General features: G+C 40.4%; 1 protein-coding gene across 4 annotated transcripts in view; it reads left to right on the forward strand.

Annotated features, from left to right (window-relative positions):
• The window catches only part of LOC117422420 (centrosomal protein of 170 kDa protein B-like), a 54,825-nt gene that overhangs the window by 21,858 nt on the left and 14,966 nt on the right, over positions 1–18,001 (forward strand). For all 4 annotated transcript variants that reach the window (XM_058987443.1, XM_058987444.1, XM_058987441.1 and 1 more), the window contains exons 5-11: positions 1,198–1,256; positions 2,677–2,815; positions 8,927–9,043; positions 11,086–11,586; positions 13,265–14,091; positions 16,339–16,521; positions 17,322–17,460. In XM_058987443.1, coding sequence (XP_058843426.1) covers positions 1,198–1,256; positions 2,677–2,815; positions 8,927–9,043; positions 11,086–11,586; positions 13,265–14,091; positions 16,339–16,521; positions 17,322–17,460 — 1,965 coding nt within the window. The remainder of the gene's footprint in view (positions 1–1,197; positions 1,257–2,676; positions 2,816–8,926; positions 9,044–11,085; positions 11,587–13,264; positions 14,092–16,338; positions 16,522–17,321; positions 17,461–18,001) is intronic.

Here is an 18,001-nt window from a genome sequence, read left to right on the forward strand (position 1 = left end):
GTTAACATTTTTCAACATCATCCCATCCCATCCCATGCGAGTTCAGGTCTCAGACGCATGAGAAAAGACGCACAGAGTGTGGATGACGTAATTCCGACCTGTTGCACAGGCTCGGAGACCCTTGATTCCACCAGAAATTATGCGAGAGTCTCAAGTATGAACCAGGCTTTCCAGTGGCAGTCATGGTGTGCCCATGCTGAAGACTTAAAGAGAGTATAGCTAATACAATAGTTCTGTAAACTTCCATTAACATAATCTCCCTTGTGCAGTTTTGAAAGCACCTGAATATGTGAGATACATAGTGTATTAAACAAGTATCATTCCTGGAACTATGTGTTTAACTATAACCCCATTTAAGGCTTTCATTCAAAAAACAAAAAAAAATCTAAATAAGAAGCCCTTTTCCTATCAGTGCTTCATAATAATATGTATGCATCGTGAAGACTATTAATGTATGTCTGCTAGTCTTTGGATGGGTGTCTTATTGTTACCCCAGATGTCTCAAATGCTTTATAATGAAAAATACAATCACTGCTTAATTAAATATTAGCTAGAATGCCCAGTGGTAATCTTTGGTTCTATGACCATTAAATGTTGATGAAAACTAAGCTCAGGAGAGGAACAGCTGTGAATACTGTCTCAATAATGGATATGGATACCTGAAGCACTCCTCCAGGCAAGACCAGATTAACTCCTAGTTTGCCATTTATTGACATAACAATGGAGAAATAACTGGGTAAACAAGAGTCCCATATCTGGCAATAAATTATTTCTCCAAAGGATAGCATTGGCCACAATATGACATGGAATATACTGTATTGGTTTGTGAGAAAATGTGTGAGTTCCTTACAGCTGGGCAATACTTCTTCTCTATTGTGTCCTAATATATAAGTGGATGGAAGAATAAAATATATGGTTATGTGTTGCATACCTAAAAAGAAAGGAATCACTCAAAGTAAAATCTGTTCCCTCACTGTCAAATTATCATTAGACACGTGGAATGCTGTCAACCTAACCATACCCAGTGACTGCACTTGTTCTTTTTTTCACGATTGCTAGAGTTTATCCAAGCGGAGGTCTTGGCTTGTGGTTTAGATTCAATAAAATCACAAGGGCTTGCCAGACTAGTCTGCTATATACAGTTTTTGTTTTTTATATTTTATTTTAATTCATGTTTCCCTTAACACAAATGTTTACATACACATGTTTATGTTCTGGAAAGGAGTCAACACAGAGTTCCTGAAGAGGCATTAAAGGTAGGTATTCTGCTTCCCAGATAATAGTACATGTGTGTGTGTTTGTTTTTTTTACTCTCCTGCCTTCTAATCTGGTCTTTATGGGGATTAACAGTATGCTTTGATTCTTGCTCTGAAACCGCTGCCAAGCATGCTTCTAAACCTGAGAGCAAATGAAATTAGCTTTAGTGCTGTCTCGCAGCTCCCCTCACCCCTCCCCACATCCGCTGTAACCTGTCATGGCTAAGACTTTAAGCCAAATCTCTCAATATGTGCCTGGAGTGAAACTAGGGTGACAAAACAGCAAGTGACCAGATGCTCACTGTCTGTACATAATGCTTTAGACGGTGGTTAAATGCTTTTAGAAGATAAAGGTTTACTTATCAACTTAGACTATCTTTTATCACCTTTAGAGACACAATAATCTATATTCAGGCTACAAGGTATCAACTTTTAAAGGAGCTGATGAGATTACCAGCCCCTTTGTCCTGGGACAAGGGCTGTGGTCTGGGCATAGGAGAATGCTGTGTTCTATAGCTCAGTTCACAGCAGTCCTCTGTATATGCAGCATGCAATACAACTGCAACACCAGCCAGAACACTACGGGTCCTTAGGGTGTAGGGCCATCATGGGCAGACGGGACTGATTCATCTTGACAAGACAAAAAAGGGTTCACATTTTTCTGAAAAGATACTTGACCGTTCCTCAGTTCCTTCAGGGAAATTGGAAGTCTGTTCATCCACATTTGGATGCAGTCTTCGATACTGAAGACCCTGCCAGTCCAGCAGCTACAATCACCCTTCTTTCAGAGTCAGTCCCATCTGCTGTCCAGCTCATTGTGACTGAAACTCACCTGCAGCTGTGAGGTACAGTTTTTATAAAGTAGTCGGTGATGCTATTAATAAAATGAATGTATCAGTTATTGGAAGGACAGGACATTAACACAAAAAGTGTGTAACACATCCCCGGCTTTTCAAATATTTTGAAAAGTATGCCTTTTTATATATATATTTTTTTTCTTTTGATAAAAAAAAACACTTTATTATTTGTGATGGTCAATTGTGATTGTATACTGAAATATAATTTGGAGCACATCGGACATGTTAAAAATTGTGCAGGGATAAATATTCAAAACATTAATTGAAATGTATTCTGAAGCATACGTTACTCTGGGGTACAAGTTTTAGTCTTTGGTGTAATACGGTGTGATAGTAAAAAAAGAATTTCCAGCTAACTAAAAAAAATAATAGTATTCAGACATGAAAAACCAATGTTTGTCACAGCAATAAATCGATCTGTAATCTCAACACCATAAAGACCAGCAACAAGGTGGGCCTGTGTCATTTGATGCAAAGAATATCTGCCAGCCAGTTTAAATTGATTTCTAACATATCTTCAGGGAAGCTGAACTCTCTCTTCTTTGTTTCCTCGCCTGCTGCAGCATGAGAAGTACACAAGCCAGCTTCAAATGAACATCAAGGCGTCGGATGGGAAGAAAGCAGAGCAGACTGATGAAACGGAGAGCGGGGCGGAGTCCCCCAGGGCTAAACTGGAGAAGGGGGACCCCAAAGGACTGCCAGGTAACCCACGTGCAGCCCTGATACAGACAGAGAGAGAGAAGGGGGGAGCTTGGCTTAGTTTAAATGATGCTGCAAGAAGCATTGACACACCACCTTGGTCTAGTGAAGGAAACACATTTTCATTAAATGTGATGGTGTCAATCTGTCCCCATTGTGTAAACCCTTGGAATGATGCCAGCAGACAAACGCTGCTATTTCTGTTTCATACACTGCCGACAGATGGGCTCATTTTAGAGGTTACTGTATATTGCAGACAGAACTGATTTTTTTGCGGCAGACATGTGTTGTACTGCTAGCCGAATACTTTTCTAGAAAATAAACAATAAAAAGGAATTTCATGGATTAAGGCTCCGCTAAAGTTCACTGATTCCTTGCTGTATTATAATTTTGCCTTTTCTGTGCACTAACAGGAAGCTAATCCGTTTGTTTACCTTCCCTATGTAGTTTTAATTTCAAACACAACCCTTGAAAAACACTTGAAAATGGCACTTTAGGCAGAGTTAGTACTGCAGGAGCAATCCAGTTTCTTGATTGTTGATACATAGCAGACAGTAGTATAAAGATGAAATGTTGATGCCTGGGCATTTGAAGTAGTTCTACTGCTGTTCAAGGAATCTTAGAAAAGTAGTTTCAGTCTAGAACAAGTTGGTGTTTTAATGGTTGAATGTGCATTGTTTTCTGGTACACGTGAGACCACTTGCGGAATGCGTGTGTGGTATTTGCACTTGTACAGATGACAATCAAAGTATTATTTTGATATATATTGTTTTAAGACCTGGTTGAGATCAAACCCTGGACACTTTAAAAGCAATGTGTAGACTCTTCACAAAAGCCTTCAACTGCAACTCGGATTATTATTATTATACAATACAAAGTAATACAATATAGGCATTGAAAAAAAAAAACATATTATTAACAATCAAGAATCCAAAAAAATGTGATTCTTCACTAAAGCCTTCAAAATACAACTGAAAACATGTGTGTGCTGGAAATGTAATATATATGTAAGGCTCCAATTAGGGCACCAGAACTGTTAAAGAAAGTTGAATTGAGGCTCGCAAATAGAAAAGTCATAGCAGTCATTGATTATTGGAATCATTGTTGCATTAATTGTGCAGGCCAACATTGACAACTAAAAGGTGACTAGGAATAGGTTCATGCCAGCTCTAAGAGATCTGAGTTTATATCAGCAAATCAATGGAAATTAGTATAATTGGATGCATATCACAAATCTGTTGTCTACAAAAGTGACTATCACGTTTAAAAAAAATAAATAAATAAATGTAACTTGACATTGCAACAATTTCTGATCATGATGCCCACCTCTACGAGCTTGGTGTACTGCCATTTTTGTATAGCACACAATTCTTAAGATCTGAGACAGAATGTTTAGCTTATGATAAAGATCCGTAAAAGGTAACAAAAAATGTAAGATGTGTTATTCCGTACTGGACAGAAGAAATGACAGAAAACGTGAATCCAAGTTCTTTATTAGTCCCCTCAAGTTGTTCTGAGATTAGCACTGTAACAGTTTTCGGTCATGGTCCCCACCTCTAGAGCTTGAGATCATTTCTCTATGTGATCACAGTAAATAGGCACAGTTAGAATAGGGTGAGTAACAAGGGTCGAGAGTATCCCAACTTTTTATAAAAAAAAAACAAACAATTGGTAACTTTATTTATGGCGTTTAGGAATATCAATTCTCGGAGTATCAAGCTTGCTTTTTTTAGACTCAATTTCAATGTATAACTTTTTCAACCACGGCCATTATGTCAAAATTTGGAGCGGGCGGCTAACAAAATTTTCACAAAAATGTCCTGCAATACCTCTAAAACAAGGGGAAAGCATTTAGTTCCTTTTGTAACTGTATACATGCATTCTGTTCCAGTTTTTCAATTTGAGCTGGTTCAGCTAGACTGACTTCAGAAAGAAGATCACATGCAGAGGCCCCTAGTGTTTGGGGAACTATACAGATAGCTGTGGAGAAAGACTGCTTCCCTAGTAGACACTGCAGAAACCCAGTGAGAATCAGCTTTTTTCGTTCTTGAGCTTAATTTGGCTTCTCTTAAAGCGATCTGTCTTGTCAGAATGTAATTACTTATACAGCAGGCCTCCAAGAAAACATTTCTACATGTATTGTCGTAATCTGTACACCTAAGCAGACATTTAATTAAAAAATCATCTACTTTTCATTGCATGTTTGTCAGATACAAAATATGTAGCATATTCATCCAGTAATTACTTGTTACCACTGCTGTATCATTTTTTGGTGTGTTACCTCAACATGCATTTACAGGTTGATTGGCAGGATCACAGGCATGATTAGAACATCTCAAAAATTACTTTAACAGTCTGGGATAGCGTGAAGCCAAAAAGTTAGAAATTCTCGACTTTAGCGACTTTTCAGCTAGCTTTGCTTTGATTTTGCTAAATGTTTTTTTTTCACTTTTGGGTTCACCAGATGTGAAGCAAACAACACGATTCACCAAAATGATACCAAAGTTAGTTGGAAATGTGACAAAAAAAACTGACATGTGTTTTGGTTGAATTCTCAGGAGGCCAGATGTACTGTAGTAGTTCTAAAAGATTACCTGTATACCATGTGCAATTCATGTACCCCTGTGCCAAACCATTACACCCCACACACATTTTGGGTTAGGCCAGACTAAATACTTACTAACAACGGGCCTAGAGCCAGAACGCTTGAGCTACAGCTGAGAGCTACACCCTGTCCTAAACTCAAGTGCCCTTCCCTTATGAACTGTAAACGCCCTGCACCTCCATTCTGCTGTAAGGCATGCATGTCTTTTGTCAGTGACTATTAAAGTCATAATGCTACATTTGCCTAGTCAACAACTACATTTGTGTTGCTGGTTTTGTGTTGCTAAGCTCCAAACTTTGTACACACGTTGTAGATGTCCATATTTCTGCTTCACTCACTCTCATTTGACTGTAACTGCACAAAGCACTAAATATCATAAGGACATTAAGAAAATGTATGAATGAGAGAGGCTATTCAACCCATCAGTGTTCGTCCGGTTCCTAGTAGCTGATCTCAAAACTTTGTCAAGTCTTAAAACCCATTCCATAGTCTCACCACACCCCTCTGTCCTAATTATATCTCAGGTTAGTTTCTAACTGTAACCTCTGGTCCTGGTTTCTGTACTGCGCTTAAAACCTTTTTGTTAGGGTTAACTCAATTCCTTTTAAGATTTGAAAGACCTCAGTCAAGTCCCTCCAAATTCTTCTTTATTGTAGGCTAAATAAACTACAAGGCTGGCCAGGATGCCTGGTACATGTAGGGATTAAAAATACCTCCCCTTTCTTTGTACTGTTAAGAAACACTGACTGTTTAAAACCTACGTAGACAGAGCATTCCTTAATATCTACAGATCAACATGTTATCTTGCGAACATCCAGGTAATGATCGTGGTTTGAGCACTGATCCACTGATGAGATTAGTTTTAAAGGGTTTACATAGACTTCTTGATCTATATTGAAGTGGCAACTGTACAAACAACTTGAAGTACTATTTCTAATTGGTGTCATGAGGCACTTTATTAGAAGATTTTAACATGACCTTGTTTAAGGAATACTTGTATAAACACAGACCAATTCACGTTTTTCTGTTTATGTGAATATGCTAAACAAAAGCAGTCTGGCAAGCTGGTTGAGAATAGGAACCACTGCAAACCCCTAATCCTCCAAGCATGTGACCAGAGCTGCTCCGAGTTCAGCAGTACTAAATCATTGCTACTAAGCTGTCTGTTTAAGTTTGTGTGCGGCTGGAAATCCAAGCTGCTCTGCTAGACCCTTTTAGCCTTTCCTCCTCCTGCTATTTTGCCTGCTTTGCCTGGTACTCTTAATCAGTGCGGTTTGACCTTTCTGTAGAAGGATGCCAGTCACAATGAGGTCATGTTCTCCGTAGAGTGTTTGTAAAATCAACTTTAACATTTGGAAGGAGTTAGAAATAATTATTACTGCTAGCTGGTAAAACAAATACATGCAATATATGTGCAATGCTAAACTGATGTCCATCTTGATAGCAATTTTAAGTTCTCAGATTTTAATTAATGTGATTCAAAAACAGTAAATTAAGCACATCAACGTACCACGATGCCAAACTGTTCCCGGTAACCTTTATAACCACCGGCTGTTGCAAGTATAGCAGGGGCTTGCCTGTTTTCCTTGCAGAGTGACATAGCAAGTTGAATTATTGATCAACAGCTTTTGTAGTTAAATAGTTATTGATTGGCAATTTTCAGATAGCAGCCCAAAATAATGACTTGGCAACCTTTACATTGGGGATGTCCATTCACAGTCCTGCAGGGCCATTCCACTGGGTGGAGGTTTAATTGGTCCATTTAAACAATTTAGACCAGGGTTGGAACAAAGAACAGGACTGAGAGGCCCAACTTTGGCCACCCCTGCTTTTACATTAACTTAACTGATCCAGATGCTTCCGAGTACATGCAAAAATTCTGCTACCGTAGCTAGACAATGCTGGGCAAGGGCTTGGTTTGTATCAACTGTTTATAGTGTGTTTTTGTTGTGCTAGCTGTTTTGTTTTGTTTGTGTGGTTGTTGTTTAGGAGCACATTCTGGTAATCTGCTCAAGTGCAGAATTAATCTGCACACAGCCTCACACAGGGACTTTCTCAGTTTAACTGTTTACAAAGTAAAGGATGAAACAGTTGCCAGCCTACTGCCAACCTAATGGAACACTGTGTCAGAAGTGCTTGGTGCAGGAAAGGGGCCCCGAGATTGTATTTCAGTGAAACGTGGCAGTCACCCTTCTCCCCTGTTGGTATTAAATCCAGCATAGTTTTGTAGTTTCTTTCTTTAGGAGATTGCATCTAAAACAGAATGTTTTTTTCATTTATGTGCACTGCACTTATATTCCTATTAAACTTCTATATTCTCAGTTTATTTAGAGCTTTTATATCCAAGTATTTTCTATCCATTTTTTTTTTTAGTTTTAGCATTAGAGGGCTTTACAGTCTGGTAGTTGAATGTGTCGGGATGGCAAAAACATACAGACCAAGATAAAGCCTGATAATCAGGGTCTTCTTGCGATAGGAAACTGCTAAGTTAGAAATACTAGATGAAATTAAAATTCAATGACAAACGTTTCAACTAAAAGCTTTTTTCAATGTCAAGTCTCTGCAACAACCGTATAGCTTTGAATAAAACTAAGTGTTAGTTTAACACACACACTTAAGACGAAACAATTCCCTTAAATTAAAAATTAATTTAATTGATGAATTCCCAATATTCGCTAATAATCTGGTGTATTGGAGCAGGCTAGTCAGGTATGGGGATGCAGGTGATAGACAGTGTAAAGTTACCAGGGTTCACAATTACAGTAGCACAAATCATAAAGCCTTTGCTTATGGCTTTGGAGAGAGTCCAACGAAGAGCAACTAGACTAATCCCAGGGCTAGAGTTATGAAGACAGATTGAGGGAACTGAGTCTGCTGTGATTCCACCACAAAGGACTAAAAGACACCTGTAGTTGAGCGAACAAAATATTTCTATTAGTGCAAATGTTTGAAAGCTTGGGGTATTCAAAAGTAAGAAGTCTGGACCTTTATAATATTGGCTTGACCATGCCTGAAATATACATATAGAAATATCTGATCAGTGCATCAGTTTGTGCATGGCCAGTCCAAGAATGAAGAATGTGAGGCCAGCCCTCCGATTCATTATTGATGACGGATATACTTTTGTGTAAATGTTCACTTTCTTACATTTTTTCACATGGCATGGCCCTAAGGAGGTTCAAGGCAACATGGGGTGCGGTTACTTGTTTTTTTATTTTGAGGTTCAGACCTGTATTTTATATATTACCGCAGTAATATTAATAAAATACATTCTCCATTCTCTTCCCCAGATCACCGCTGTTAGAGATAAGTCACGCTGTGCCTGGTTAAATAAATAAATGATTGATTGATTTAGTCTTGGAGTCCCTCCAGATTCATTGTACTCGTACTTAAGCATGTCCGGTTAAAGAGTGGCTTTGAATAAATATTGTGAAGCTCCATGCAGTGCTAAAGGTGTGTGTGTGTAAATAGATCCAGTACCTAATGGCAATCACTTTCACTCTGTTCAGAGACTAGCACATCCCGCCCCACGCCTCTCTACGGCCAGCCATCGTGGTGGGGAGAAGACGACGCGGGAAACAAAGTGCCGCCCGCAGATGGGACACGACCAGAGGAAATACAGTCTGGTGAGGCACCTTATGTTGATAGCACTTTCAGGTTGTTTCTCAGGTTTGAACGGTTTAATAGGAATAGCAGGATTAGCTCATATGACTGGCACGTGAATAAAAGGGGGTTTATGGTATTTTATTTAATTATAGTATTATTTAGCAATGCGGTTTTAATTATTTATTTATTTTTTTAAACTAAACCCCCAATGCAAAAAAAAAACAAAAAAAAAAACTTGAATTCATTAAAAAAATTCATAATTTCATAAAAATTGTGAGTCTTTGCTTCATGATGATATGTTCAATTCATTCTGTGTCCACACATCATTGACATTTACATTTAGTGTTGTAAGCCCTATGCTCCATAAATCCTGAAGTACGTGATTAAAATGCCTTGACACGAAAGCCATTACTCATGTACCCTCTGAGGACTTTGCATTGGCTGCCCACAGAATTGTAAAGCAGATCCCCCCCAACACAAGTGACTGCGATGAAAAATCACTTCTTTCAGCCATGTATTTAAAGATGCAGTGTCCCTCAATCATGTTCAGCTTTATACTAGAATATGATTGCTGGGTGACTGTTAATATGGAGCAGCCATCTCGGATTCTGATACCTCCAGTAGAAGTTGCAATTATTAGCAGAACCTTTCTATGAAATCCCTATACAAGGCCATGTACACTGCCAAGCCAGTTTATTAGGATCGGTCTACCCAATTGGACTTTGTATCACTCTGATTTTGAGATGGAAAGTAGGTTGGTCATGTGACATGTGATCCCTGCAACACTTTTAAAGCTGTGGAAGCAGCACAATTAAAAACAGTCTACCAGTCAAATACAGAGATAACAGCATTCGAAAGAGCCACAGGAGCAATGCCAGTCCTATTAATAGGCTGCTCCCGGGTCATCAGAGTGTATCAGCAGTGGCAAAACAAAGCACAGGAGAGGCTGCTGTGGCCGCAAACACAGAGGGAAATGACAGTAAGAGAGGCTTATCAAATCTACACATTGCTAAAGAGCTTGATCATGGCAGATAAACGGTTAGAGTTACATATTTTACGTACATTTCATGTCTCTCGCCTTTTGAATCTGACTGAGGCCACAAGTACAATTAGTTGGTGGTCTCAAACTAGCACCCACACAACCACCACGTCATTTAGCACAATTCAGCATTACTTAAAGCAGGGGATGTTCATGGGGTGGATGTTGAGCAGAGGTCTGTAGAATCAACATAGTTTATAATTAATATCTTCATTCTGTAGCTTTTCCCGTCATCCCCTTTTCTGATAAGACCACATGTTAACCGTGTGTGCCCTGAGATGGCACTTGTGACTTGTTTCAGATAACAAAACCACTATAGTCCTGACAGATGACCCTAATAAGCACTGGTTCAAATATAAAATTCCATCAATTGTCTGTAAATATTGACTGAACTCAAATTGAGCTTCTGAGTCTGGAGCCGTGGTCCATTCAAATTCCCACTGTATTGCTTGCAGTGAAAAATGATGACTTTCTGCTAAGCATTGAACACGTTGTTTATCCTTGAAACTAAAAGTACAGCCACAAGTTCCTGTATGACTGAGTGCCTGCTTTCTATGTATAATTATAGACTTGGAGCCTGATATAGTCATAATAACCAAAAAACTAAAAGCTAACCTAACATTTCCAGTAACATTTCTCCATGAAGTCAGTCCTGTTCCATTTTTCTATTTTGAAAAAATCTACACCCGTGAGAAAAAACAGAATATTTCACTCCCTTTTCACCCATCTCATTTTACCGTTTTACATTTTCACATTAACAGGAACTGCTTTCTGACAAGGTTTCTTAGGGATTCTGTTGCCTTGGTTCCCATCAATATTCTTTTAAACAAGGATTGGATCTTAAAATTACTCACACATACACATACCTAAACACCCAGATCCATATCTTGTACAATTTTGATTTAGATAATAATCAAAACATTTCTGGGGCAGGTACGTGGAAGCTTAGTGACTGTGACAAAACCATGACCCAGTTTCACAAATAGCATTTACACACGGATTGTGCTTGCTGTCTACCCACAGAGGGCCCGAAAGAGACGGCCAGACTTGACCCAGAAGTCAACGGGACCATTGCAGATTACAGGGACTCCCAGGGTAAATCTATCTACTCCTACCGCCGGGAGCCCAGCTACTTCGAAATCCCCACCAAGGAGTTCCAGCAGCACCACAAGTCCCCAGAGGCCGAGGTGCACGAGATCCCCACCAAGGACACCGACGCTGCCTCCTCCCCTGTCCCAGCCACTACGCCCCCCGTGGTCCAGAGCCATGCCTCGTTCACCATCGAGTTCGACAATTGCACCCCTGGCAAGATAAAGATCAGGGACCACGTCACCAAGTTCTCCTTGCGCCAGCGGCAGTTTGGCAAGGACCTGGCGGCAGCCCCCACCGAGGTGATGTCAGCGGAGAGCAAGGTGGCTGACTGGCTGGTCCACAGCGATCCCAGTTTGATGAGGAGGAAGCCCCCCTGCGACAATGTGTACAGCACTAAGAGCGACCTGCCCGTTTACATCAAGACGCTTCAAGGTAGGCGGTTCTTCCACTCTTACTAACTTTTCTCACTCGCTTGGTCGATTTTAAGTTAACTAGGCGGGAGTCTGTGAATTGTAATAAAATAAAAAGAACATGCTGAATGGAGATAAGTTTGGAGTTTAAATGTTTCAACATTACCCAAACTAGTAAGGGTACATTGTACTGAGTGCTTTCCAGCAGTCCAGATATGCTGAAGTTTAAACATTTAACTGTGCTCAAGTTTAAAGGTTAAGGAAACTCAGCAGAATGTAACATCCCTGGAAGCCATCAGGTCATAAATCATGTTGCAGTCTTAAAGATAAAACACTTGGTTGAGGTTTAGCCCCTTTAATGTAAGAGCTGTTTGTATCAATTACAGGTGTTTGTTTCTTTTTCTGAAAAGTGTTATTGATCATGAGCTATTTAACCTATTCCTACAAATCTGCCACGGTTCAATATTTAATCGATTACTGAACATGTTCGTTACTACTTTTTATAAGCTGGAGTCAAATACAGCGTGACTTGCTTTCAGTTTTAAGGACGTCTCCTGCTTTAATGGGAAAATAAGTATGATCCTCAGTTGGCCAATATTTAACAACTGGTTCTGGTCCAATTACCTATCCTCTTATTGAGTTTAATTTGCATAACAACAATATGCTATACAAAGGTGGCTGCCTATAATGGTTCTCCATTGAATTTGGTAGTATTCATTGCATTGGGGTGGATTGCCATTAAAACCTTTTGAATGCAAGTGGGGTGAGTTTCTGTTCAGGAATACCAATGTATACAGAGAGTAATGGGTCTGAGTGAGTGTCACAAAGACGGCCGGAGTGGGTGGCGTCAGACCAGAAACAGGAACACAAACGACAGAGAGATGGGGTTTTGGTGAGGCTGAACGCGTGATCGCGCTCAGCATTTAATAAACAGAACAGAAAATAAAAGGTTGGAACAGACAAAAACACTGGACACGGCACTATATGCCAAAATAAAAAGACAAACAAAACGAACTAAACAGTGCACAGACACAAACACGGTGAGTGAAAACACTATTTACTTTATATTTACGTTCTTCCGTTCTTATTATTTAGTTTCTCCTTCTCCACACTCGTTCTCCACTCACCGAACACCTAACCCTGAGTGCAAGAAATGTGCGTCTATATATACTATTGTGCTGGGATTCAATTACTAATTAATTATTCACTTGAATCCCAGCACGTGAATTAATTCTGTGCAACCCCGTGCTCACATATTACATTTAACCAGCACGTGAAGTGATTTGTGCTCTCCTCGTGCCTAAATACAAATCTACACTTTTTAAATATACGTGAAACACAGACCCGTTTATATCCCGTGTACCAATGACTATACACCAACATTAACACACGCACGCAACATACAAATGCACACAGGGACGGGGCACATTGCCACAGTGAGGTATACGTATTCATCTCTTAATATAATATGTTGCAAGGCAGTGAGTGTATTTATCAGTTTACTCACTTATACACATACACACACACACATTATATACTGTATAACTAAAGCTACAGAGTGCAGAATCAAACTGCACTAGTACTTGATTCACAGTTCCCAGCCACCCGAATGAGCATTCAAGATAAAGGAACCCAGTGCTGTTTCCAGCTGTAGCTTTATATAAGCTGCCTTTTTTATTATTTCTCCCTTTTCCTTGCAGTCAACAGACATGAAGACGGGACCCAGAGCGACTCGGAGGACCCCATCCTGTCAGAGAAGCCCAACAAGCAGGCCACTCCCGAGGAGGAGCCACTTCATTCGCCTCCCGAGTCTCACTCCTCTCTCCAGAGCCAAACCAAACTGGAAACCCAGGAGTCGCTCAACCAGCAGGCCTTCGTCATAGAGTTCTTTGATGACAATCCCCGCAAGAAGAGGTCGCAGTCCTTCACCCACAATTCCGTGAACGGTGATTCCTACTCCGCCCTCAAAGCCAAGCTGGAAAAACGCAAAGTGGCCGCAGCCACGACGCAACACACAAGCGGGCCGGTGAAGAGCGCAGCAGGCCCCCAGAGGTCCAGCTCACTCAAACGAGAGAAGACAGAAGACCGTCTCAGCTCAGGCTCCTCCTTGTTCTCCTCCCGCACACCAGTGACCGTGAAGCCCTTTGGCAGCGTGGGGAAGAAATCCAAGCTGGCCCAGGACTTTGCGGCCGAGTTCTTGAAAGCTCAAAGTGCCACTGCTCTAGCCGTCGCTACCCCCGCCCCTGAAAAACCAATCCCTCAGCCTGTATCTGCTCCCCCGGTGATGGAGTCTGCTCCTCCCCAACTTCCAACTCCCCCCCCCTCTCAGCCTGTCGCCCCATTTTTGACAATTGGATCCCTGGCTGCCCCTCTTGCGTTTCCCCTTGCAGTCCGGTCCCTGGACATGAAACCAGGAAAACTGGGCCGGAACGAGGAGGACGACAGCCTGAGTGACGCAGGGACCTACACCATCGAGACGGAATCACAGGACAAAGAGGTGGAGGAAGCTCGGAACATGATCGACCAGGTAATTATTGTGTTACAGTAATGAGGGGTGGCTTTGGATATCTGAAGGTAAACTCATAATACTGTTTCATTACACTGAAGCCCTTACATTAGTCTGTACAGCCCCTGAAGTAACCTGGGTAATTCAGAATTCATACTTCGATGCATTTCGATATGTTGTTGCAGCACCGCCACCCCTTAACGTTTTCATGTTGTTTGATTTAAAGGCTGAGCATTTGCTGTCCTTGAGTTAGATAACCGTGTTGTATTTCATGGTAGCTGAAGACCATTAACAGCACAGTATCTCAGATGGCATTGTGTATTGCATCAAGGAAATGGGCCATGCTGGTCATTTGCATACATAAACAAATATAATGCCTAGTATATTGCAGTAAGCTGGGAGAAATTTAAAATAAAAAAGTCTGTGACATATTTTACTTGGTTGCTCAGTTTCCCATTAAATTTGCATCTAAATGTTAATTAAACTTTACAAGTTCTATTACATCTGCATATATTTCAGAACGCATTTTAATAAGATACAAGCTCTTTTTAAGTCTGTTTCATATACAAGCGCTGATAACAAAACTGTGACCTTGGAAATAACATGGGTCGGGAAGCCTTTTCTTTGCTGCAGAGTTGAAAAAGGTGTTTTTGAACTTTGGAAGTCTCAGCAAAGTCTTTTTCATCGTTTATATGCTTTGAACAAAAGTCCTATTACTGTTTATTTTCCAAACTAGTCAAACAGTTAAAACCCCTCTCTTTCCTGTTACTGTTCTCATATACCATAGATAGACCCTTTTCTCTCGTGCCCTCTGCTGGCCTAATTGGGGAACTATGGATACCATATTTACTACATGAACTTTGTACTCATTTTAGCATATTTGTTAACTTGCGCTTGACCACAAGAGTTTGGTTAATTCGATTGCACTTAACCCTCAGGGCAAGCTTGTTTTCAATGTGTCTTTAGTAAGTTTATAGTCGGTTATTATCTGCAGGTACTGTAAAAATACAGTTTGATACTGCTAATCGCATTTTCTATGAATATCATAGAGTTTTATAAAGTGAAGTTTAATGGACGCCCATAAAGGATGGAGATCACTTACTGCTGAGTAAAATCTCAGAGGAGATATATTATGGAGTTATATTTCACTGTTTTGCACTTACTGACAGACAATGCACAAATCACACCCTACCTGCATTCCCTTGCTTCGTCACATCTCTTGTGTTTTGAGTGCTTTCATTACATTATTTATTGTTTTACACTGTGAATTTACACTGGGGCTCATGAAAGGTGGTAGAGGCAGGCCGGATGCATGCAGGCCCTAGGAAAGCATCCCCCTCACAGCTCAGCAAGCACGCCTCAGTCCTGAACTGAACACCCCCTGCCAGTCCTGGGTCTCTTCCAGTGATGCTCAGTTATGTAGTGATTTTATGATGTTGCTAATCTCCACTGGAAGACAGATTGAGACAACCAAACTGATTGCACTTGTAACCCGAGTGATGACTTCCAGTGTCTTTGCCTCCTGTACCTGCATCTACCTTCCATCGCATCTCATCCCAGAGGGAACCCCAGCCTCGACACACCCCTTTGGATTTTTTTAATGTCTCAACCAACACTCCTATTTTTTTTTTCAATAACTAATTACTTCCCATAGGGAATGCATGTCCCCCTGTAACAGAGATACATATATATATTAAGATAATATAGATCTCAGGGGCTTTTTTTTGTTAATGTAATACTACCAAAAGAAAACTGCTATACTTAAGAGGTCTAAAGGACAAAATGGGTGTTTCTAAAAGCCCTGATGTAATGACAACACTAAAATGCATGGCAAGTGTTGACTTTCTTTAAAATTAAACATTAAATGTAACATTGTGTCCCCAAGTAGCTCTCCTGGTAAAAGCACGGCCACATGGTGTGCAGGGTGAGTCATACATTCAGGGTAACGCAGGTCCTGGTTGTGCGAAGTCGCTGGTCATTGTGTTTGCTGTGGCGTGGACTCTACCGGCCAGGCACCTAGTGAGCTGAGGCGGACACCTACAGAGCTGGGCTTTGTCCTCCAGAAACTGTAAATTGGGGAGAATTGGGGCATCTTCTTCTTTTAAAATAGGTACTTCAGTAAGGTTTTTACACTTTGCTTTGTTGAGCAGATGACTATTGTAATGTTTTGGAGTGCCTTTTAATAAAAAAGGCATATATGTTACACTAATTAAATGAACTGTTGCAAATGGACATGGTCCAGCAAACTCTTATGCTTTATCTTAACAGGTCTTTGGTGTTCTCGAGTCCCCTGAGTACACTGGAGTATATAGGCCCGTAATTAATGATGACAAGGAAGAACATAATAGCTGTCGGCATAGCAAAAGTAAAACTGTGGATCAAAAGGAAACTCCATTGCAGGGGTATAACCCAGCAGTCATTAGTGGCCCACAGATTGAAGGAAGCGGACAGGTAACTAGCCTACACCAGGGTGTTGCTTTCCATTGCAACACACTAGTGGCATGTCTGTGTAAACTGTACAATCAAAAATGTGAAATGTCGATGTGCATGTCTGTACTTGCAGGTTTGGGAGATGGATTGTAAAATGTATTGGCTGCATGCTTTCATTGATTGTTTTGGGAGAGGTCTGGCTATGTTGGGGGAGACTTTTTTTTAAATAATGATAATAAAAAATAATGTACACACAACTCCACATAATAAGGCAGCAATTTCCATTGAGGGATTCTGATGATGTTTGTGAAGTGGTGTATCAGTGTCACTGTAACCCCAAAAATGGAATTGCATCCTTGTGCTGTATGTACAGTTTTGGTGTGTTTTATTTGTTGTGCTACAAACCGACGCATTCGATAACTCAGTGAAAGACATTTACCTACAGGGTTCCCTTTGAAATTCAGAAAATGGGTCAGAAATGTGTGGATTTCCAGTGTCTGGTTTTGCTTATTGTTTCTTTGTCAGTGTTTGTACTTGCAATATTTTCTTAGGCAAATTTATCCCCCATTTTCAATTGAGAAAAAATCTAGAGGCCGTTAGTGTTAATATTGGTTCTGTCTTTGTATAGAAACCAGAATTTGTTTAAGGAAGATTACTTCAGAGAACCAAACATTGAGAGCCTTATTAACAAAGAAACTGCAGTTCACAGAAAATGAAAAGTTCACCATGTATTACAATACAGTAGCTACAGTAATATGAAGCAGTTGTCGTTTTGATACAGAGCTGTGTTTCAGTAAGTGCCTGTTGTGTTGGTGTTGTAGGCTCGACACGTAGGGCCGGTTCCTCCAGGAGGGCCGAAGTGGGTATCCAGGTGGGCCAGTCTGGCAGACAGCTACGGAAACTCTGGACCCACCAGCGGCTTGCATGATCTGCAGCAGCACGGGGATGTTACAGACGGAGGTAAGAAGAGATTCAATTCAGCGTAATGGTACCTGATAGTAAAAGACCTGTTACTTGCCTATATTTTAACAGCACGCCCTTCTTACTGCTTTTGTTTTACATCAAGCCCACTCCCTTTGCTCTGCAATCAGACTCCCTGGCTTTGCCCCCTGTGGGGATCTCAGTGTAGTGCACGATGCAATGGGTAAATGCTGGATTGCAGGTCGGCAGTAGAAGCCACTTGGGAAATGCTAAACGAAATGCAAAAAAATGTCCGAACTGCAATTACATTTGTACGAAAGTTTGCTGATGGTCCATCTGTAGGCAACAGGGGCTTAAAGTAAATTTCTGTTAATAAAGTTCTGAAATTAAAAAGGTGAATCCCATTTTAAGCATAATTACTGAAACGGTTTAACTTAACAGATCATTCATTTTAAGTTGGAATGCAGATTTAATTTAATTGTTATGATAAGGGATTTTAATCAGAATAGCAGTTGCACGTTTCCTCTGGAAATTGTCAGTTCAGATTGATATTTAACTGTACCTATCATTCAAAATATTG

Source organism: Acipenser ruthenus, chromosome 15, assembly GCF_902713425.1.
Source record: "Acipenser ruthenus chromosome 15, fAciRut3.2 maternal haplotype, whole genome shotgun sequence".
Lineage (NCBI taxonomy): Eukaryota > Metazoa > Chordata > Actinopteri > Acipenseriformes > Acipenseridae > Acipenser > Acipenser ruthenus.